This window comes from Polyergus mexicanus, unplaced genomic scaffold, assembly GCF_030449975.1.
Source record: "Polyergus mexicanus isolate NDT 795.1 unplaced genomic scaffold, iyPolMexi1.0 SCAF_2, whole genome shotgun sequence".
In the NCBI taxonomy this organism is placed as follows: domain Eukaryota; kingdom Metazoa; phylum Arthropoda; class Insecta; order Hymenoptera; family Formicidae; genus Polyergus; species Polyergus mexicanus.
This window is the reverse complement of record NW_027223322.1, coordinates 4,817,131-4,840,628: the sequence shown is the minus strand read 5'-3', so window position 1 is coordinate 4,840,628 and position 23,498 is coordinate 4,817,131. Positions and strand designations below refer to the sequence as shown.

At 32.6% G+C, this 23,498-nt stretch overlaps 3 protein-coding genes across 3 annotated transcripts in view; 2 read left to right on the top strand and 1 right to left on the bottom strand.

The window, feature by feature from the left end:
• The first annotated feature begins 1,724 nt into the window (after positions 1-1,724).
• On the top strand, positions 1,725-8,038 carry Hgo (homogentisate 1,2-dioxygenase). Its single transcript, XM_070315555.1, has 8 exons — positions 1,725-1,834; positions 2,178-2,313; positions 2,742-2,887; positions 3,098-3,284; positions 3,371-3,550; positions 3,815-4,038; positions 4,360-4,486; positions 6,754-8,038. The coding sequence occupies exons 1-8, from the start codon at positions 1,817-1,819 to the stop codon at positions 7,065-7,067; spliced, it is 1,332 nt and encodes a 443-aa protein (XP_070171656.1). The 5' UTR covers positions 1,725-1,816; the 3' UTR covers positions 7,068-8,038.
• Positions 8,039-9,017: 979 nt separating this feature from the next.
• On the top strand, positions 9,018-12,622 carry LOC138944682 (uncharacterized). The gene is made up of 9 exons (XM_070315554.1): positions 9,018-9,368; positions 9,949-10,009; positions 10,084-10,239; positions 10,356-10,586; positions 10,662-10,970; positions 11,054-11,158; positions 11,221-11,378; positions 11,537-11,942; positions 12,161-12,622. Exons 1-9 carry the CDS (start codon positions 9,213-9,215, stop codon positions 12,385-12,387), a joined length of 1,809 nt encoding a protein of 602 aa, XP_070171655.1. The 5' UTR covers positions 9,018-9,212; the 3' UTR covers positions 12,388-12,622.
• Positions 12,623-12,651: 29 nt separating this feature from the next.
• Ret (Ret oncogene) overlaps positions 12,652-23,498 on the bottom strand; it is a 52,847-nt gene continuing 42,000 nt past the window's right edge. The window contains exons 14-20 of the mRNA XM_070315557.1: positions 22,684-22,852; positions 18,359-18,666; positions 17,315-17,519; positions 16,930-17,059; positions 16,275-16,476; positions 15,369-15,547; positions 12,652-15,081 (exon numbers count right to left, since the gene is read on the bottom strand). Of these exons, the coding sequence (XP_070171658.1) occupies positions 14,678-15,081; positions 15,369-15,547; positions 16,275-16,476; positions 16,930-17,059; positions 17,315-17,519; positions 18,359-18,666; positions 22,684-22,852 (1,597 nt within the window). The 3' untranslated portion in view covers positions 12,652-14,677. The remainder of the gene's footprint in view (positions 15,082-15,368; positions 15,548-16,274; positions 16,477-16,929; positions 17,060-17,314; positions 17,520-18,358; positions 18,667-22,683; positions 22,853-23,498) is intronic.

Sequence of the window (23,498 nt, the reverse complement as noted above, 5' to 3'; positions counted from 1 at the left end):
TTATATAATAATTATTATAACACACACACACATCTTCTTATCTCCTTTCTCCCAACAGTTATAAAAAGTATTATAAAAGGATTGTCAATAATACGAGTCAGCGAATTCTGGAATTAAAATGATCTCTTTCGTTGACTTTACCTGAATCATGATGAAATAAACGTCTTTGTTGTAATCATGATTAATGGAAACTCGCGTGTAATTACGCCAAAGATGCGAGGAGGCGTATTCGTTCGGCGTGACGTGAAACTTTCTCGCGGTCAACAAACTTTTCGCGAAAACCGATAAGTAATCAGCAAGATGAAAACGATTAGATAAATTTATAAAATTTTCTGATGAATGCGCTTCAATGGAAGCATGCTGCGGATTTAGATATTTCCGGGACTGTAAGATGATCGATTAAGTTCGATGAAAAATAGAACGAATATATTTATTGTTTTTATCAGGAAGATATGAGAAATTTTGAGACTTTTCTTAATCCCTGCATTGTAATCTATAGAAGGCTGTGAGATAAAGCATACTATGATAAAACAAAAGAGATTGATTTTATATATATATATATTTTTTATTACTCTATGTATAGTCTAAATTATTTTCTGTTTTCAAATTGTTTATATATAATCAATGTAATATTATATTATATTATATTAATTATAAATTATATAAGAAAGTTTTTTGCTGCATTAGAATAATTTAAATTAATTTGAAAAGATTATTAAACCCGGGAAGTGACAACATAACTCATTTGTTCAATTAGATTATTGATAAAAGAATATAATAACTTTTTATAAATAATAACAGAATGTATTATAGAAATACTGCAAAACGCAAGCATGCATACTCTAATACGATATTACATAACAAACAAGACGAGTTTGTAAATTTTAAAATGACGTTAGGCAATCAACATGAGAGTGTGATAGTTTTCAAGTATACTGTCTATTGCTCATAAATCTTTCTTAAAGATACGAGAATGTTTTCAATCAACACGATAAAAATCAAGCATCTGATCAGTATGCAATAGACAAGTAATTATTTAAAGAAAAATATATGTAAAATATTTATATATTATTTTTGATTTAAGAAGAAAGTATTACGTTATCATTATATGTAATATATTAAATATTCATATATCATATATTTAGATATAGTTTTTTTTTTTTCGAAAAATTTTGAGCAATACTGGAAAAGAATTTTTTAAGATTTTCGAATTAAATCTTGTTTGCAACGAGTCTTATGCGACTTTATGCAAATTAAATTTTATAATTGGGGAAATTATTACTGAATAAAATTAGATACATATATAATTATTCAGAAATATACAAAGATATACGTAAAAAGAATATTTCTATATTGTCAGTGCTGCCTCAAAATTGTGAAAACCATTTACGAAACACAGATATATTTGGCATTCTATGGAAAATATCTGGCAACGTTAGAGACTAATTTGAATACGAGTCACACGAGTCGATAAAATCAAATGACGATTAGTAAACTAATGAACCATAGTGTTGTTGCGAGGGGCTCGTCTAGGCCACGAGAGGCTCGATGATAAATTCCGTGGCATGAAGTGGAATTTCTGGCTCTTTAACTGGTTATCAGACGCCATGCCGATTAACGTAGTCGTGGATAGTTGCGTCTGATTGGTCCACGAGCAGATAAACATGTTTTTTTGTATAACATTGATCTCGCTATTGCGTCGTCTAAGGACAACCGTATTTATATAAAACGGTGGAGTGCCGTGGAAATCTCCATATATTTTACGTCAACGAAAGAGACGCCGTGCCCCAGAGAAAAGAATTTCACTGTTGGCGTCATGAAGGACGAGCTCAAGGTAGCAAAGTTATTGATTTCGATATCAATCAAGCAATTTTTTCAAAAAATTTGATTTGTAGTTTTTATTTTTGTTGTCTTTCTATTGTAAAAATAATAGCTGGAAAATCGTCTATATAAATGAGTATTATGTAAATAGTCTAAATTTTTCCATGTGATATATTTTTAGAATTTATTTTAAATAAGCGTACAAAAATATACAATTTATATTTGGAAGACAATTTTGATATAAAAAAAACCTGCGAAAGTTTAAAAAGAAAACTTGATATAGTGAGAACTAGTGTATTAATCTAATAAGAAAAAATAGTATGATGTTGTATCGGGAAGTGATATATATCTTTTAGTATCTTACGGGTTTCGGCTGTGAGTTCTCCAGCGAGGATGCGCGCTGTCTAGGGGCATTACCCGTTGGGCAGAATAATCCGCAGAAATGTCCATACAATCTTTATGCCGAACAATTGTCCGGAACAGCATTCACCGGTGAGTAAAATCGCGCGTTTTATTCGAGACTTTCCATATGTTTTCAGTTTATCGACTATCTGAAATGAAGATTTAGAAAATTAGTATATTTTAGAATTAAATTAAAAATGTATTAACTATGATTTAAAAAATATGTCGTTTTATAAAATTAAAATATAGTGAAATAAATGAAAAGCTTTATCTTTGTTTGAGAAAGATAAATCTTAGTTTGAAACAATTACATTCCTATCACGATTCTTTAACTTACTACGTGGCATTCTTATCAGACTTTGATAAGATGATAAGCAAAGCATTAAAATACTACGAGTCACTATTTTGCAGCAATATCATTGCAATTCTGAGTTGTTTAAATAATTTTTTTTCGTCGCTAATATAATATTTTATTATATAATATAATTTTTGAAAGAGCCATTATTTTTATTTCTTAGTTCCACGAAATCAAAATAAAAGATCGTGGCTCTATCGGATAAAACCGTCTGTCGTTCATAAACCGTTCAAGCCCTTTACTCGAGCTTACGGTGTCGAATCTTACGTAACGGACGACTGGAACAAGACATATCCCAATCCCAATCAGGTAAATTTTCGCGATATCGAATTCAAGAATTTATTGTAATAATAATTTAAGTAGATAATTAATCTAAATCCAGTTATATCAATTTTGAGATCAAATTTCTCAAATTAAAAGAACCAAGTGAATCTATAATATCTGTTGCATTGAAATCTTCAATCGAAGTATCGAACTTTAAAAGACTAATTTCTCCGAAGCTAATCGCTCGCATTTCAGTTAAGATGGAAGAGTTTCGATGTCCCGAGTCGACGAGATCCTGAAGTCGATTTTATCGAGGGTCTTTACACCCTGTGCGGTGCCGGCGATCCCAAAATGCGTCAGGGCATTGCGATTCATGTGTACTTGTGCAATGCTTCTATGAAAGACAGAGCTTTCTATAACGCCGATGGTGATATTCTCATCGGTAAGCAGTAGTAAGAAAACGACGTTTTATTAAAAAAAAAAAAAAAAAAAACATATATTAAAACAAAGTTCTGATTGTGATTGCAGTGCCGCAATTGGGCGCTCTGCAGATCACTACCGAGTTTGGGAAAATACGATGCGAGCCGAATGAGATATGCGTCATTCAGCAGGGTATGCGATTCTCCGTGACCGTTTTCGGTCCATCAAGGGGTTATATTCTCGAGGTCTTCGACAATCATTTTCAATTGCCGGAATTGGGGCCGATAGGTAATCGTCGATTCGAACGATCGCATGTAGAAGTTGCAATCATCTCTACATTTTTAGAAACTTTACAAAATTAATCCAACTTTACAATTTTCAATGTCAGACTTTAAACTCTTTGTATTTTATTTTCGAGATAAAATTCCGTGAGAAAAAAATATGACGTGCGATTACACATCGCATTGTTGAAGAATTAAATTTCTTTGATTGAAAACTCGATAGATTAATGTTTCTTTAACGAACGAGTTAATAAGCGGGGCTGATGCGTAGGAGCGAACGGCCTTGCGAGTCCGAGAGATTTTCAGACTCCGGTAGCTTGGTACGAGGATCGCGAGATCGATTACGAGATCGTATGCAAATATCAAGGAAAGCTGTTTACGGCTGATCAAGGTCACAGCCCCTTCGACGTCGTTGCATGGCATGGCAATTACGTACCTTACAAATATGATCTCGATAAATTCATGGTTATCAACTCGGTCTCTTTTGACCATTGCGTGAGTAAATCTCCAAGATCGTAGATATCCAAGAAAGTTCTGAAAAGAAATTTCTGCGCGTGTAAAATTTCTCATATATGTTAATTAAGGTTTCTATATATACAATACAGGAAGAGTGCTAGTAATTGAATATTATCTTCATCGATGTGTTAAATTTCTTCTATCTTTTCTTTATTCTTTTTTACTACAAAATTTATTTTAATATGAAATTTTTGCGTTATATAATATGAATATATGCATAACAAATAAGTTTTTTATATATATTTTTTAAGTTCGATCATAACATTCTCAGTATGAATAATTTATTTAATTCTATTTTAGGATCCGTCCATCTTCACTGTGTTGACGTGCCCCACTGACAAGCCTGGAACCGCCGCGGCGGACTTCGTGATTTTTCCACCCCGATGGTCCGTGCAGGAACACACTTTCCGACCCCCTTACTATCATCGTAAGTAAAAAGTAATATATTCATTTTGCACTTTCGTACATGTGTCGATGCTAGCTGAAATAAGAACAAGATCCGGCACGCGTATTTTAATTTCTTTTCATATGAATTAATATATAAAAGAAATCACAGGATGTGCCAGTGATGTCTGGCAAGATTATTTAAATTGACTATTTATGCGCCGCAAGTATTTAATATCGTACATTTTCTAATATTGCATTAAAACCTTTATTTAAACAAAAATAGAACGTAAGTTTGACAAGTAGTGACTTTGAACGAATATAAGATATCAAAAGATATTTTAAATATTTAAGACGTCCTTTTTAAATCTTTCTTTTAATCATTCCTTTTGGATTCTTCTGTTATTTGATCATTTGTAATTATACGATGTTTGAGCTACGCATTCATCAATTTATAACATATTTATTAATGTGGCAAGAGTACGAGCGAGATATTCTGCCGAACTCGACTCGGTGGCATCTTCGTTTCGGAAGAGCGCTCTTGAAAATTGTACAATCGAGTTGGCACAGAGAAAATTCGAAATTTTTCCCGATCGCACGATATTTCTTTCTTCGATAGGTTTCACCGATTTTCTATCGCGATTCGATCGATTAGAAGACGAAACAGGTCACTTTCGTTTAATGTCGTAGTCGCCCTTGTCGTCATCGTTGCTGTTGTATTTCGCTGTACTATTGCGTTCTTATTGAGAAAGTTCGTTGCATGCAAAGAGAAAGACGCATAGGTATAATGCTTATCGACGAGAACGCATCCTTCGGGTTAAGTAATTGAAAACTACAAGAAGCGATCATTATCAGAGCCCCGAGAGCGTTCGTTCCGTTGTATAGAAATTACACACGAAATTATAGGATTGATTGAGATAATTGTGATGATAAATTAAACGCGTGATAGTATTTTTCAATCATAAAATTAATACTGATCTTATCGAAAGCCGACGAATTTTCTGTGCTTGTTATGGAGAAAGTAATAATTATTTTTATCATCGAATATCGAACGTGTAAATATATACATATCATTAAAAAGATTTATGAAATTTATTCGATAAATAATCACCTTGAAATCGGTAAAAAATTATTACAAAATATGACTGGAAATTACATCTTTGTGAAATATTAATATCCTGTCAAATAATCATTTTTTTTAGTATAAATAATTCACTACAATATACATTTTATAAAAAAAGATTTAATAAATTTCGTTATTCTAGAAAAAAGAAAAAAAGAAAGTTATTTAAAAAAAAAGCAAATAAAAATAATAACAAAAGAAAATTGATGTAATTGCAGAAAATCATTGTTGATTTGTTGTCTCCTAAAATAATTCAATGATATTTTAAACTAATAACTATAATTATTTGCTTGCTTCTTTAAAATTACTCTACTTTCTTTCTTTTTTCTCGTAGAGTAATGAAATTTGTTAAATATTTTTTTATGCAATGTATATATCACAAATTGAAAAGCATTTATACGATTTTTTATTTTGCTGATACGATACTATGAAACACATAACACATATCTCAAAATACTAGCGAGCGTCAGTAAGAGTAGCCGCTCGCTGCTTTCTCTGAGATTTGATAACCAGTATAGCAGCGTGTTTTCAATGCGGGCCATTCTCCACGTTAATGAATAAGTCGGCAGCGTATGGAGAGCGATAATATGCAAGATGCGCGGAATTTTCCATTGTAGATCCTACCGGTGCGTCTTGTTATACGGATAGGGAATCGTCGTGACACGCAATGTGCGTTGTTTCGCCTACCAGTTTTTCAATGATATAAGTCAATGATGAAAATCAACGGTGACGGATCGACTCATCATTTAAATGATTCATTCGACATTCGCTGTCAACAGCATGTTGGATTTCGCAAGAATATCCGTCGAACATCGGACATTTAATTAAATTGTTATTTAATGTGGAAGAATTTGATTAACGACGTAAAGCTTGGATTGGGAGGTTCCGTTATATTTCGCGAATTAATTTACATAATTGAGCAATTGATTGGGTAATCCTTCTTTTAAAACATCATAGTTGAAATAGAAACACAACTAATTAATCTTTCGCTCTATAATTAATAATATTAATAATTAATAATAATGTTAATTATTATTTTATTTATTTAATATTATTTATCTGTATCTTTTTTAATTAATCTGATAATTATGATTTTTTTATATATATAATAAATTTATTATTACAGCTTATATATAAATTATTAAGAAAAATAGACCTTTGATAAAACTTCGCGATTTAATTCTTAGGAAATTGCATGAGCGAATTTATGGGACTGATAAAGGGTCGTTATGAGGCGAAAGAGAACGGTTTCTCCGCCGGTGGTGCATCGTTACACTCTGTCATGACCCCGCACGGTCCTGATAGACAATGCTTCGAGACCGCAACCAAAAACGAGCTGGTACCGGAGCGGATCGGCGACGGTATGCAGGCATTTATGTTCGAGACCTCGTATAGCATGGCCGTGACGGAATGGGCCGGTAAGCTCTGCAACAAGTTAGACGACGACTACTACGAATGCTGGCAGGGTCTACGGAAGCACTTCGATCCTATCGCTAATTAAGAAGCGGCCAAAATTACTTAATGCGGCGATCAATGCGTCTCGATCTTAACGCGTTTGCGATTGACCGTTGTCAGCGAGATAAATTTCTAGTATTTTTCATTTTGTTTATGTTAAGCATGTTGATACCATGATTATTAGACGTATGTTTACTCTCTTTATGCTGATTTATTTTGATGAAAAAGAAGATCTTTCTCTTTTAGAACGTATTGTATTTTTCCTTTCTAATGACTGCATCTCATCTCAAGAGCTTTTTAAATATCTTTTATATATAGTTTATATATAGTATCTTTCTCTCTCTCTCTCTCTCTCTCTATATATATATATATATATATATATATATATATATATATATATTTTGAGTCTTGTTACGATCCTTTTCTCCTACAAGAAATTTTTTCATAGCGTGTCGCGATCAAAAGATATCGTGCAAAACTATAAAATTATCTGGTGCGTGCAGTTGCAAATTGATTATTAATTCGCTACATCGACAATATCGCGATTGCACGAAAAGTATGTTACTGAGTGCAAAGAACTTTTAATCGGATTTAGCTCCTACCAAGACACTCAATGCGATTTGACGAAAGAATGTCAGATAAAGAGGCGATGTATATATGGTGTCCCGAAACTTTTATAATAGCAAAACGATTTGGACAAACGTAAACTTATTCAGAGTTCTGAATATATTTTTAATGAAAATAACCAGCGTAATCAAACTTTAAATGGAAAGCGCTTTAATTTAAAAAAGAAGCGCATTTGAAAAAATGAAAAACATATAATTTCAATTAAATTATATCGAACATATTAATGTTGAAGATAAAATAAAATTTTTTAATATAGTATAGAATTTTTAATTATGATTAATCAACAAATTTGTCGAAAAACTGAAATGTTTTGTAATAGTTTGTAAAAATTACTTATTTAAGATCGCAACATATATTATAATTGTAAGCAATTCTTGTCTCTAGCGATACAGTTTGCAATAAATCTCATTTTATCTAAAATCTGACGTTTATGAAATCAACCAATTGTGAAGATAAATATGAATCATACTATTTTTTATGTCGCAATGCGCCAAATGATAATTTTGTTACTTAATTCTTTCCCTTAACATATATCAAACTTTATTCTTTCTTTTATAACATGTATCTCATCTTCTACAAAATTGACAAAATAAAAGTTAATTATAAAATAAAAAATAATGCTTTTATGCTTTTATCTTATATTTAATTTCTATAATTTTAAAAGTTATCAATATTGTTTTAATGCTGCACCTTTGTTTATTTATCTTATCAAAATCTAAGAAAATTTATCTTTTTTCTTTCATCAATTAAATTTCCACATTTATGCTTTGAAGATACGTGTCGCATTTATATATATGATAAAATTGCATAAAAGATAATACATGTCTAATTTTATCGCTACTTAAATATTTCGTGGGGAGATTCTTCTCTGCAAGAAATTTGTAGGGGACGATATTGGTTTAGGAAATATAACAAATTAAAGTTTTATAGTTTTAATGCTTTTTTTATTATAAAATAAAGAAAAATGAAATTTGTTTACATTGTATTTGCGCAGAGCAGATGTGGAAAAAGTGTTCGTTTATATTTACGGGATAGATATGCACTCATAGATACTTCGTCTCAGAAGAACCTCTCTTACAACTATTTAAGTAGCGATAAAATCGGAGGTGTATTACATCTCTTATGCAGTTGTACCATATATATATATATATACATTATAATTCAAAAATATATTTTAACATTGAGAAAATGATAATATAATGCAATTTTTCTTCTTTCGGTTTTTTTTCTAATTTATGTAGTTCGTGTAATAATTTTTTTGATTACTGATTGATTCAAATGACTTGAATCATTGATGATTTACTTTGTAGAGATCGTTTTTGTCGACTCCAAGCTATGTAAGCAGTACCTGTTATTTCCAGCAGAGTCTTCGTCACGTCAATACGCAGTTTGATCTCATCTCTGATAGAAATATTCGTCGACGCCGTTTTGTGTCGTATACGGTATTTTGCATTGTTTAAATCCACGACGGAGCATGTAAGTCGGAGTACGAGATGACATCGGTACCGTAAAAATTAAAGTTGTTATCAAACTTCGGAGCAATTGACATGTTGAGGTCGATGACATGTGCTGTTTACCAAATGCTATGCATTACCAAATAACGGGTAACCTAAAAATGCGGGTAACAATCCACAGCTTATTCTTCAGCGCGATCGTTCTGTATTTTTTGACTGAACATGTCTTGGCCTCATATTGTTATCCGGACTACTGTAAAAATATGGTAAGTATCATATTCTATTAGTCATACGCACAGAGCACAATGGAACACACCCATACACACATATAATACATACATAGATTTCAAATCATCAGCGGCCTCACGTCATGGCATACATACAGGGTGTTGTCAAGGAATTGCGTGTTTTTCTTTACATGTTGATCTGTCGATAAAATATAAGTTGGACTCAAATGAATTCAATCTTTTCGTTATTTTATAATTTAAAATTATTTTTTAGTGTGGCTTTTCTAGTGTTGTCAGAGTGTTATTTTTAAAATAATATGTAAATTATGCAAATATGATGATTAGCTTACGCACTATTATGGCTATTCATATAGATATGATTAACGTAGATTTAAATTGTGCATAAATGCGCAGATGTGATTGAGATAAGCGAGCAAACACTACTTTTGCATTATATAACCAACTGATAATAAGATTGAAAATGAAAATTTATCTTTGAGTCTTATTCAATCAGTATAATTATCTTCTACCTTGAATTGATTAATTATCAATATCATATATACACAGGCAAATATTTTATATCTATAATAATTTTTTTTTTTTTTTTTAATTCTTTTAGACTCATTTGGTACCAACACCAGATTTTCAATGTATACTCACGCCAGTACAAAGGGGGGAAGGTAGGAAATGATAAATTAAAGACGATTTTTTCATTAATTCAATTTCATTCACCCACTATTGCATGATTTTTTAGATTGCATAAAGCTAAAATTTGACGATGCTGATAAGAAATTATCTAAACCAGATGACGCTGCAATCTTCACGTTATATGCGTACGTGAAAAACTTTGATGGTATTCAAAGTAAAGCGACCGCATTTAATTTATCGATCTCAGATATCAATTTTCATAGTAAGGAAATATCACGATTATACTATCGAAATATTTAATATTCAGATTAAAAACTAATATTTAATTGAATATTTTCCGCTGTTGCGTTTCGCATTAAAAATTTATTTGTAAAATAGGATTAATTACGCGTTATCAAAATATCGCCAACGAAAATGAGAATGCGTGTAGACACGTGCAATTATATGAAAATGCCAATCATCCCGTGCCCAAAGTCCTATACGTGTCATGTCCGTTTTCCGATGCTACGTACGAAGGATCTCCGTATCGCTTGGAATATTCCGTGATCGAAGAACATTACGCATACAGTAAAAAATATATCTTCTACGTGCCGCAACACAAATTTATCGGTAAGTTTTTTTTTTTTCACGTCTCTTTATTGCATTGTTTATAAATTCTCAACTATTTCTGCGAATCTTTTACAGAGGATGATATTCCAGTCGAAATATTCACGCCTTTTATATACGTAGACTTGTCGGATTTGTTGAATCTAGCATTGTACGTACAATCGCTTCCGTCGACATACAATGTGACGGATTACAATGTGTGGTTAATCAATAACGATACGGAGTCGACAGTCAGCATCGTAATTGTATCCGCGAATAAAAATAGTGGGCACGTGCGGTATAATTTCTCGGTACCAAACGGCGTGTATTATGTCAAAGTCGCGGCATTACATCCAAAGTGCGGTGAATATGGATGCGCGAACAGCACATCACCATACATACACATAAGTAAAGATAATTTAGCGAGAAAAACTTTTTTATCTTGTAACTTTAATGACTTACTAAACAGCGTTTTAAATCGCATTTCTCAGAACACGCGTCCCATCGATTGCTGATTATGATAATCAGTTTAATATGGATACCACCTGTTTTAATGTACGCGCTGTATCACGGATTTAAGCTTTACAGAAAGAGAGGTAAGAATTCAATTTTTTTTTTTTCAATAAATATTACTCTTTTCTTTTTATCTGTTAAATAGTTTTAAAGAGAATAGCAATAAGGCCAAATTGTTTGCTGGTGTATTCACCAACACACCCGGCACACGTGAATGTAATGGCAGAATTGACAAAATATTTGAGATGTTGTAACATCAACGCCATGATAGATATGTTCGATATCGCAGAAACTGCTAGCAAAGTGAGTAATGAAATAAATCGGTATATCTGCAATTTTAATTGTTGTCAAAATAAATTATAACTTGATAATAAATATGTGTAATGAGAGCTTTCAAATAAAATAAAATAAATTATTTAATTAATGCAGTTCGGGAAAATAACTTTGTAACATTGTCACAGGATCCGGGATTGTGGTGCAATACTGCGTTTCAGTCCGCGGACGTTGTGCTAGTCGCGACGTCCCCGTCGATATCGTCCACGAAACCCGATACAACGATCGTTTATCGGAACGTAGACAATCACCTACTGCGTTTGCTGAAGGAGAACTATCCGCAGAGGAACAAGAGATATTACGTGATACATCTGCCGTACTGCAAGCCGGATCATATACCGGAGGAGACACGACTCTTTAAGAAGTTTCGCTTACCCAAGAATTTGACAAGGCTTGTAAAGACGATCCATGGTATCAGTTGTTTGCAATTTCTCACGGCGTCGGATAGAGAGCTATTGGAGAGTATTAGATGCGCCACAATGAAGATATTTGAGGACGAAGCTAGCAGTACGACAAAAAACACTAACGAGACTGGTAAGTCGCGGTCAATAATCGATTTTATTATTATAACAATTTTTGCTATCATATCGATATTCCATTATCTCCATTTTCTTGATTTTTATATTAAGATATATGGCCAAAAAATTTTTTCTGTATTTTTTTATTAGTTGCATTTGATAAAGTTGCCATCATTGTCATATATTGACATTATTGTGTCAATATTTTTATATCAATTAGTTTTAATCTTTTAGATGGTTTATTATCACCAATCATCCTACAAGAAACTACCAGTCATAAAATCGATCGATCCAATGAAATTCGTAAGCTCGATACGCCGAATGGTGATGTCATACCTCAATCTTTTACGACAAATATCGATGAATTGAATTTGCTTGGTGAGACTGGCGAAGAGAAGATCTTCGACTTCAATTCTACAAGGAATGACTGCGAATTTCGCATCGATAAATTGAACTTGTGATTTTTCTTTAATTTTATACATGTAAAAATAGCTTGTAAGATATTCGTTTTCTATGCCGTGATTGATTTTTATGCAACAATAGTTGATTCAAATAAAGAATAATTTTCTATTAAAAAATCCTATTGTAACTCGTGTCAAGTAAAACTTTTATCCCGTTTCTATGTTCTAAAAAATATCTAAATCATACCTTTTTATATAAAATTATATTGTAAATTTGTAAAAAAGGTTATTATATCCATTATATATTGTACTATCTTTTATATTATATTGTATTAAAATCATATAAACATTCTTAAAAGAAAATTTTTGCAATGCTTAATGATAATATAGAAAATCCCTTCTCCTAGTCTTCCTAAATCTCCTTTCACGTCTTGTTAACTTTTTTTACTTTCTCTTTAGATTTTTCTTTTTAATAAAATTATTGTTGAAAAAACAAGTATCGGTGAAAACCAAGTTGGTAATATAAAGATATACTCTGTCTGGAAGCATCTTTTATACATTTTATAATATATTAATTACAAGAAAATAATATGGCACAATGTTAACCGGTTCGTAAGGCGCGTGTTCGATATCGTTGTCGTTTAACGCATCGGTCAGCAATAAAAAAGAAAGAAAACGTAATATAAATCGAAATCATGCGTGCGGGGGCGTTTCGATAATCTTAGGTGCTCCTATGCTGAAATTCGTTCACGCACTCCAGCAAAAATGTCTCAAAAATTCCTGCTTTTAGCTTTTTTTTGTTTAATATTCTAATATCTTTTTTATGTTTTAATATTTTAATATTATTTAATATTTTTAAATTATTATATATAGACCGAGCGATCAATTTTCACATGTTTTTGGACACTTCAAAAATTATTGCCGCCTATTAAAATTTTACGCCCTACGCTGGAGCATATTAGTGTACCCCATCCGCACGCCCTCGCATGCGCGGTCGTCGATGAACCCGTAAAACGATAAATAACTAGGCTAATCTCTCTCGTGTGGAATGTTGTGTTTTATACATAAAAAGAGGATTTCTCGTCTATTGTATCCATTACGTTTTGAGGTACGTCGAAGCACATTACGGATACGGTTTGTGTCAATCGGAACTCGCACATACATATATCTCGTAAAAATTCTACCTTTCGATCGTATCACTTCGTGCGATTTGCTGCTTTGTGTTAAACACACGAAGCCACAAAAGCTAGTGCGACAATAGAAAATATTTCGTTTTCAAGGAAGCGTGATGATTAAGTCAATTAAGTTAGCGCCATGAATAGGGTATCCCGTCGTACAACTTCACAACCACAGATATTTATCAAGAAAGATATGATGGAAGATCATCTTCAACTTCTTATAACATTAATAATATCTCTCGCAATTATATCTTGAATGAAATTTCTGTTGAAGTGTAGTTCACTTAAAATCGAATAATATTGAAGTCATAATTAAAAATTATAAAATTATTAGTAATAGTTAAAAAACAATTTATAATTTAAGACACCCTGTAGTGTTCTTAGATCGCCAAAAAGAAGCTTAATGTACTTAATGAACAACTATTTTCGAATTTCACAACACTTGCATAGTTCAATATGCAAAAGATTTTTAAATGCTGAAAATAAAAAACCAGACGATTTTTTTAAAACATTGCACGAATGATTATATTACATAACTATTATTATCGATAATAATAAAAGCAGCCTCATCAGTGATCATTGACGGATAGTCGTACGACTTTAAGTACATAAAAGTAGAACAAATTAGTTACTAATTTATATCTAGTATAATAAACGCTCTTTTCGCGATATAATTTGCTCTTAATTTTTGATAGAGCGTTTCATTCAGTCGTTTCAAAAATACCTTCTGCGGTATTTCTCAACTCACAGTTTCTCCAACTTTATAAAGATGATACTCGTTGCTATAATTGCGATTTTAACAAATTTTTATCATTTATTTTCATTCAGCACTTTTTTATATCTATTGTATCATCGTCATTCTCCGCATCGCGTCGTCTTTGAAAATGACATTTTTTGTCCCACGCGAATCACATTGGATTTCAATCGTTTGCACATATTTTTTTCTCCCGTCTCTTCGTTGAATAAGTATTCTCCTCTCTCGCATAACTCGGAATCGTCAATTATTTTATCATTCGGCTGTTTTAACTTTTTTCACTCACCTCATGTTAGTCTCAAGTTAATAAATATCGAGACTCAGAAAACTGGTGTATTTCTGGTGATTTTGAAATTTTCTCATTTGTGATGCATTTCAAATTCGACACAATACGTTATTCAATACGAGATTGTGTCGATCAGTTCGTCACGTTATTATCGTTCTTATCATCATCCATACTGCTAAATACGAGAAGGTTCTCTGTCTCCGCCGATTTCTTTCCCTGCATATCGATGTAGGACTGAGGACGTTCGTTCGAAGATGTTGTCAAGTCGTTTTCGCTGTTGCTGGTCATACTGATGTTCCGCAGCTTTATCGGGCTCTCGTAGTGATTGGCATTCAGGCTCGCTGGTCGATCGTTCACGTACGGTGACTTCACAGCTTCCTCGGGAAAAGACGCTACGGACGGATGCCAAAGCGCCTGTAATTTATCAACTTTGTCACATTTAGTAACCGGTTCGGAAGACATTCGACCAAGATAGTTGACGGTGTTTGTTTTCAAAATAGTAGCAGCCCCGTTGTCCACCTGATCGTTTTCAGAACCTAAAAAAATGAAATGAAAATTGTGATATAATCCTCCCGAACGTACTATCCTAAATCGGTTAAATATTATTAGTACTTATTGGCGATAATAGAGTTAAAATGATAATATTTCGAAATAATTTGGAATTGTTAGAATATGTATATATATATTCAATTTATAAATGATAATTTCTAATATAATTAAGTTATTGAACATAATTTATATACTTATTAAATATAATTTATTAATCTTTATAATAACGAATTGTGTAGATGGTATTTGGAATCGGTTTATTGATTTCACCTACCACTCGCGCTATCCAAGGCCTGTAGGGATGCAAAGTAGGTCTGATTATGGACGGTTTTTGGATTAAGATCGAGATATTCGATACCATCCTCTAACATGCGCTCCCAATGGCTGGTCAGTTCCTTGAACGACGGTCGCATGCCAGGCTCTTGATGCCAACAGGATACCATCAGTTTATATCTGAAAAAATATCTTTTATACGTAATCGAACATCGAAGAGATGTGTTCCTTTAATAGTTATATAGATAGGAAATTGATTATTTCCCTTCTGGGCAAAAGAAAATAAATTTTTACGACAAACTATAGAAAAATTAACCTACTTTATTTTATGCCGTAGCGCTTTTCCAAGAATATAGCAACGATAATTGAAAATACCGAGAGCGAATCGTCTCTGTACAAATTATCACCTTCTATCTCATATCACATATATCACTAATTTAATAATAACACGATACGTACTGAGGTTGACTCTTTGCACCTAATCTTCATGAAGATGATGAATGTTTCACATGTGTTATGAAGTCACGCTATCATAATTATGAACACTCTTTAATAATAATTACAGACGAATTCCCTTCAGTTATAAATATCATATGAATGATGGTCACATGTAGTTCTAGGCATCGTTTTGAATTAGCTAACTAAGTTAATTATATAGAGTCTAATCAGAAAATACTAAGTTTACCAAAAGATACACATAAATTTAAAAATTTATAAAAGAAAATTGTTATATAGCAGACAAGTGTGTACAGAAATCAATTTTCATTTAAAAGACAAGCTAAAGAAAAAAAAGTTAGATTTTTGAAGTAATTCGAAACTTTTTTTTTTTTTACTTTCTCTTTGTCTTTCTTTTATAAGAATGCTAGGTAAATTTGAAAAGATGACGCGATTGTTGCTAAGCACTTACAATTGTTGCGAGCAGTTGGGCGGTTTCTCCATACGGTAACCGGCCTTCAGCAGATTGTAGAGATTATGTACGTCCACTCCGGGATACGGCGAGGCTCCTAATGTGACCAACTCCCACAAGAGCACCCCGAAGCTCCAAACGTCAGATTTACTGGTGTACACGTGGTCGGCCAGGGATTCCGGCGCCATCCATTTTACGGGTACTGCGAGCAGCAATCGTAAAACCTTGGATAATGCGAAGTACGAGTCGGGCGAGTCATTAAAGGTGTTTTTTCTCGCGAATCCGCTGAGTGAATTACGAGCGGATTACACTCGGTCGCGGTTGAATTAAAGTCGTTAGTATCAGGTTAAAATGGTATTACTTACGGCTTGCACTATTACATTCATTATTTTCAATGCCGAATTATAATACATTTTTCAATTTGTCTACATATTTTTCTAATGAGTAACAAAGAATTATCATTGTATTATTTATATTATTGTATATATTATATTGATAAGTTTCGTATATTTGTTATCTCCTGAAGAATGAATATATTAATATAATTAATTGGTTAAGACATTGCTAGCTATTGCTCCAAAATGATATTTTAATGATAAAATGTAAAAGAAAGTCTGTGTGAATTTCGGGAATATTAATTAGCGAATGATCTTACCTCGTCCTTTACTTCGTTTCAAGTACGCATCGTCCTCGTACACATCGCGAGTTAAACCAAAGTCCGAGATCTTACAGACCTTGCCGGTTGCGAGTAAAACATTCCTCGCCGCAAGATCCCGATGCACCAACTGCAGTGCGGAGGAAACTTTGATTAATTGCTAACAACCCGACCGAGTTGAAAGACATTTCGCGACTTTCGCATTCCCTTCCAGAGAAATATAGTCAAAATTATAATAAAAATTGATTTCAACGAAGCAGAAATTTCTAATATTGACTTATGTATATATGTATATAATTAACAATAATATATAATTTAAATATTTTCAAAAATAATAAGTTAAATAATTTGAAATATTAAATATCTTAGAAAAGTTTGATCGCACCTTAATATCGGCGAGATACGCCATTCCTTTGCTTATTTGCCAAGCGAATGAAAGGATATCGCGAGGCGTTATAATGCAATTTGACGCATTATTATCGGCGCATCGCGATTCGTCGATGGCGTTGATCGGCGAAGTGGAAAGCGGAGATGTCGAACCGAGAATTCTGCCTTCCGACTCCAAATGCCGGCTGTGCCTCAGATAGTTGCTGAAATTTCGTATAAATTTATCCTATAAACCGCCAGCAATATCCGGAATACTGTTGGTCAATAATCCGTTCATTCCTGAGAGCCTGGATTGCAATAGTGGTGTACCTTGGCATGTGTTGCATCCGCGGAAAAATTTAATTACCGAGAGCAACTGGTTTCGCAAAGGTTATTGTCTCGACAATGACGGAATTCCACGTGCGACGGAATTTTAATACGATAAATTTCCGGAGTTATTTCCGCATTTATAAGTCGGCCACGTTCGTTATGTAATTTTAATGTATATATGAACAATCATAGTTATCGTTGGCATAAGTAGAATAAAATTTTCTAATTATCATTTTTATATTATTGCTAAACCATAAAGAGAATACCGGAGAATACGATAAAAGTACTAAATGAATGACAAGCTTTAATATCCGTATGCTATTTAGTCATTTTTTTTTGCATTATTCTTTTAAATTACAAAAGAGAAATTTTTTTTTAATTTTCTCTATTTTAATATGTATTTATCTAATAATTTTTTGGAATTTTTGAAACAATTTTGTATAAATTATTTTATATAATATATATATATATATATATATTTATAATTTATAATTACTAGAAGCAAATGTAACATTTCCTCAAAATATGATAAATACAAAATCTTTAAGTTGAGAAAATACATATTATTCATTACAACGATAAGAGATATAAAGATAAAACCAATTTCGATAACATGAATTGTTTCGGTTCACTTCTAGTCGATTAGTAGAACTTTTATCGATAACATCGAAAGCTCGTAAAACGGACATAACATCAGGAGATAACCGTCGAATATATCACAGTGCATACTTACCGTAAAGAGCCGAATTCGGCGAATTCGATGATGAGATAGACTGGCGCGCCTGGTGGCATCGTGCAGGCACCTAGCAGTCGGATCACGTTCGGATGCTGTGCTTCTTTCAGCAGCTGGTATTCAGACAGCAAATCCGCCAGTTCAGAAGCACACGCGTCTTCCTTTAGCGTTTTCACTGCGACGGTCGTGGGGCCAGGCATCCCGCCGATGTTCATGGCTTTGGCGCGTAGAACGCGTCCAAACTCACCTTCGCCCAGCACTTGCTCGATCTTCAGGAGTGAGCGTGGAAATTCCCATTTCGGATCCGGCTGAAAGGAATTTCACACGAAAATGGAATATTTCTACAAATTAAAATTTAATTTAAAATTTTTGAAAACGTAAGCTTATTACATTAATAAATAATAATTTTAATTTTATATCATATAATTTTTTTCTTATTAGACATTAAAATACTGATATCTTAACTTTAATATTATTAGCATTATCTATAGACATATACTTATTCATTACTTTAATTCATTTTATTTATTTAATTGATTATATCGTTTTCTCCCATTCTAATTTTTGCATATTTTTACAATATGGAGAACAATTCGAGAGATTTCGAGCAAAGATAGCGAATGTGAGTACCGATTAATAAATCCTTTTGTGCCAGTTGCGATAAAAGCTCTATTCTCTCTAATCCGACGTTACGCCTCGCTAGAACATGTTTCCAGATTCATGTTAGACGATATCTACTCGTATTTACTTGGCATGAGCTGCTTTGCAAAGGACGCAAGAGGATATTCAATTAAACGATATTTTGGGAATGATAATAGGATCAGGTGCTTAATGAGAGATACTGCTCCGAATTAGCAGCCGCGGATTAGTATTAGTATTAGTGCACTACAAGATTTACTGGAAATTTTGTTAGAAAATCCTCCGATTAAACATTCTTAATCCATATTATTTATTTTATGAAGATTTTATCTCAATAAATGAAGTAATGAATTAATAAATGAGCGTAAATCGGTAACAGAGATATTTCAGAAAATACGGCGCAAGATGGATTTTTTTCGCTCCTACTCCGCTTTACATCTCGTACAAGGGATCAATATCAGAGAACTTTCTCTCACGCCAATATGATTAAACTTTTTCATACGGCATATCTCCCAATACGCTTTCGTTACATCAATTTTGCAACACCGTGATATCCACTTACGAAAATAGCGTTATTTTCAACAATCTCCTTTCCCGGTAAATTTTTTTTAAGATTAGTCTCTCTCTCTCTCTCTTTCTCTGCCAAGAAAAAAATGGTTTAATATGCTCAGATGTAATTGTTATGAAAAGATCTGATAACATATATAATTTTATACGATCAGATATTTTCATAACTGATTATGTATATTTACATCTGACCATTATATCATTTTTTTGTCGAGCTATTTTTTCCATACAGATAATGCATGAATAGATCGTTGGAAAATGGCACAACTTTAATATATCTTGGGCTTTTTTAAATCAGCGATTTCGAGCAGAATTATCAGTACATCACAATTAATCTAAACAAAAAAATAATATAATCGAGTCGCGTTGAGGCTAAACAATTGAACAAACCGATTTATGTAGATTTCAATTTCGTGATAAGAAGGAATTAATTATTAATTGAAGCAGATTAATTCTGATCAGGTTCTCGTAATAAAATCAGTCTCCTCTAAGGTCTGATAACAAAATTACGAATGCAGAAGTTCGATGGATTTAGGTATACGTCACGAAAGACTTTACGTGTCTTACAAATCTACTGAAACGCTCACGCCATGTTAGAATCGCATTCGCTCCAACTTCATCGAATAAAAGCAATGACTTTATCTCGTTGCTATCGCTTCAAGAAGAACGCACACCTTACCAAAGAATAGAAATATCACAAATTCTCTCTGCCGACATTTCACGGGTTTCCTATCTTCTTCATCGATATTTTTGCCGCTTTTTCATTCGATTGTGGATGCCACCAAGCAAGGAAATGCGCTTACATCTCTCTATTAATTCAATAGTTGAAAAAAAGTTCTCTATCTGTCTTTTCTCTTTCTTTTTCCTTCCTTCGTCCTTTTTTTTTTCTTTCCTAAGAGACATTATTTCACGAATTCAAAATCAAAAATAAATAAAAATTATAAGATTACAAAATAATAAAATTATAAATTAAATTATAAATAAGATGTGTACAGATACGACATACACATACAATATATATTAAATAATATTGGTATAAGTTTATTAAAACATGTCTGTATTTCGTAATCCTTTCTTATTTGGTATCTGGATTTGTGATCTTTAAAGAAGATGCAATGCACTTTCGTATTTTCTTCCGGTTTTATATGAAGAGACAAAGAAGGAAAAATTCTCTTTTTAACTGAAATATTTATTAACTAAGCCACTACTTTTTCGCGGAATAAGCAAAATCAGCATAGTAAGATTTTCAGAAGATTTTCAGAAGATTCTGCTTTTCTGAGCAAAACTTGCGGCTACCCCCATAATTTCAAACGTTGTTAATTATACGAAAAAATTTCGAGAATTAAGATGCGGGAGAGATGCGCCGAATTGTACTTTAATTTCGGAGCAACTTTCGGAGCAAATACGAGCGATGCTAAAAAGTTTTCGTCATTGACAGAGAATAAATGCAGCTGTTAGATGCGGCTTTTTTTGCATATTTTGTTCAACGTAAATTACCGATATCTACATGCCAAAATCGCTATTCGTAACGCGCGAAGCACGCAGTAAAACACGCGATTTTCCGAGATAAAGAAAATCATCAACGATGCGAAGTATGATGAGATGGGAAACTATTCGCTTTTTTGCTTTTGAAAGAAATAGTAAAAAGACTTCTTTCGTATCTCTCTTGACATAGTTTGCAGAATCCGTAGAGTCACATTCTATTTAAAATAATATCCACGATTTTCCAGATTCTCAAGATTTATAAGATTCCCGAAATTTTCAAGACTATCTTCAAAGAATTTTAGATTAATCTTTAGATTGAAGCAATCTTAAATTTTTTTTTCTCTCACCAATCTCACCAGTTGGAACGCTATATTCTCACGACGCTATATCCAAGAGCGATCCTCTTGAGAAGATGTGACATGCGATTTTGCGAAACGCTCGTCTTCCAACATGTTTCTAAGAGAAGCGATCGGGCGATATGCGCGAACAACGGGATTAGCAGACAAATATTCTGGACGAACCTGAAGACTATGTGACTCGACCGAGTTTCCGAACTCGTATTTAAATTCCGGGAAGCGACCACTTTGTAGTTTCACGCTTCTTCGTGCGGAAAGCTGAGCTTACGCGCTTTAGCATGCCGCTGCTTATACGGGATTATGCGGCTGCATGCACGTATACGGTATATCACGTACGGTAGGCGACTGCAAATCGTGTTGTGCAATTAAAAACACAGGTGCAGAAAAGAGGTGACTTTTTACGATTTTTCTTTATAATATGAAAAGAGAATTTATATTAAAGAAAAAAATAAGTAAAAAGAATAGTAAAAAATTTTTATTCTTTCGGTAAAATTTTTCTTCATAAAAAAGTTTGGACTATATCTTATCTGATATATAATTTGGAGCGGTTTTATTAAAAAAATACGACAAAGAAATTTAATTCCTGAATTAATATGTGAAAAGAATTTTACGGTATACGATCTCTTCACTTTGTTTATTTTGTATCTTTTTTCCTTTTATTTCAAGTATAGCAAATATATGTGTATGTTTCGTAAAAAAGCAGAAAAAAATAATCTTGTAGAAAATACTTTTGTATCTCTAATATTAAAATAAGAATTTATCTTTCTATATTTGATGAATTAAGACTTAGAAAACTCTTAAATTGCAAGATTAATATGATTGTTCAGAAGATGTCGCGCATATATATATATATATATAATTGGTCTACAGAACAATTTTATTACTATATTAAAGAGCTATTAGAAAGCTGAAAAGTTTCAACTCTGCTGCGGCTAGATTAACGTCGACGTTAAAGTAATAAGAAAGTTTCCGCAACTTTGTGGACTTATTAGATAATGTCGATTTAAAGAATAATACGTATCTTACGCAATTACTTTGTTTCTATTCACGAATAAACATTTTCCTCGTACATATTATTTTTTGTATTTATGACATGTAATAGCGATTTTATAGCATAGCAATTCCTCAATATCGATTTCAATCAAAAATTGATTTAATACAAAAATAAAATAACTTCATAATTTATATGCTTTTACCTCTCTTTTTTTCTTGCACTTAATTCTTTATAAATTTTTGATTGATATGATTGCAAATATAATCGATAAGATAAATATTTACCGGACACGTCTTGGGCAGCAATAGATGACGATTCGTCGCTGTGAAGGTGTCCAGACCGATCAAGAGACCATCGCCACGATCGATGTAGTCGGACGGCAAAATACCAATACCATTTGCCGCATCGTCCACCCTGTGTTTGCGTTCCCCTCGTGCGCCCTTCGCCGCCATTCTGGAACGCAGAGCATTGCAATGCGGAAGACAAAGTATGTTGGCTCACCATTTTGATTTATAGCGTGAAATGAGGTATCTCGGAGTTAAACTCTCTCTCTAGTATTGTGTCATTATCAATTATAGCATAGTTAAAGTTAATTCAAAATTCTCTATAAAAGATAATTATTAATCATCGGAGAATAATTTTTTATTAAATGACATTAGTAAATTATTTCAATAGAAGAATAAAAAAAAAATTTATCGCAATGAATTATATTTTATCGCGGGATAAAATATACTTTGTTCTCTTCGCGTTTCGATTGATTCAAAATGTATTAATGCAGCTCAACAAAAGTTGGACTATTGTGGCATTAGTTACTTTAGGAGAGAAATTCTAATAGACATTGACCTAAATTTGAAAGTTTGGATAGCTTGCGGGCTAGCGAGTTTATATTGCCTATACAAGACCAGAGTATTCGTAATTTCTTACATTAATTCGATAGAAATTTATTTGGCACAAATGGAATCTATTAATTCTTTAGATACATGTATATGTATCCTCACAGTTATCTTTTATTTTAGATTGCTATATGTGTTACTCTCTCTCGGTGTTTGGATAGTGCTTTAATGCCTTTTATTCTGGCATTAATAAATATGTATCAATG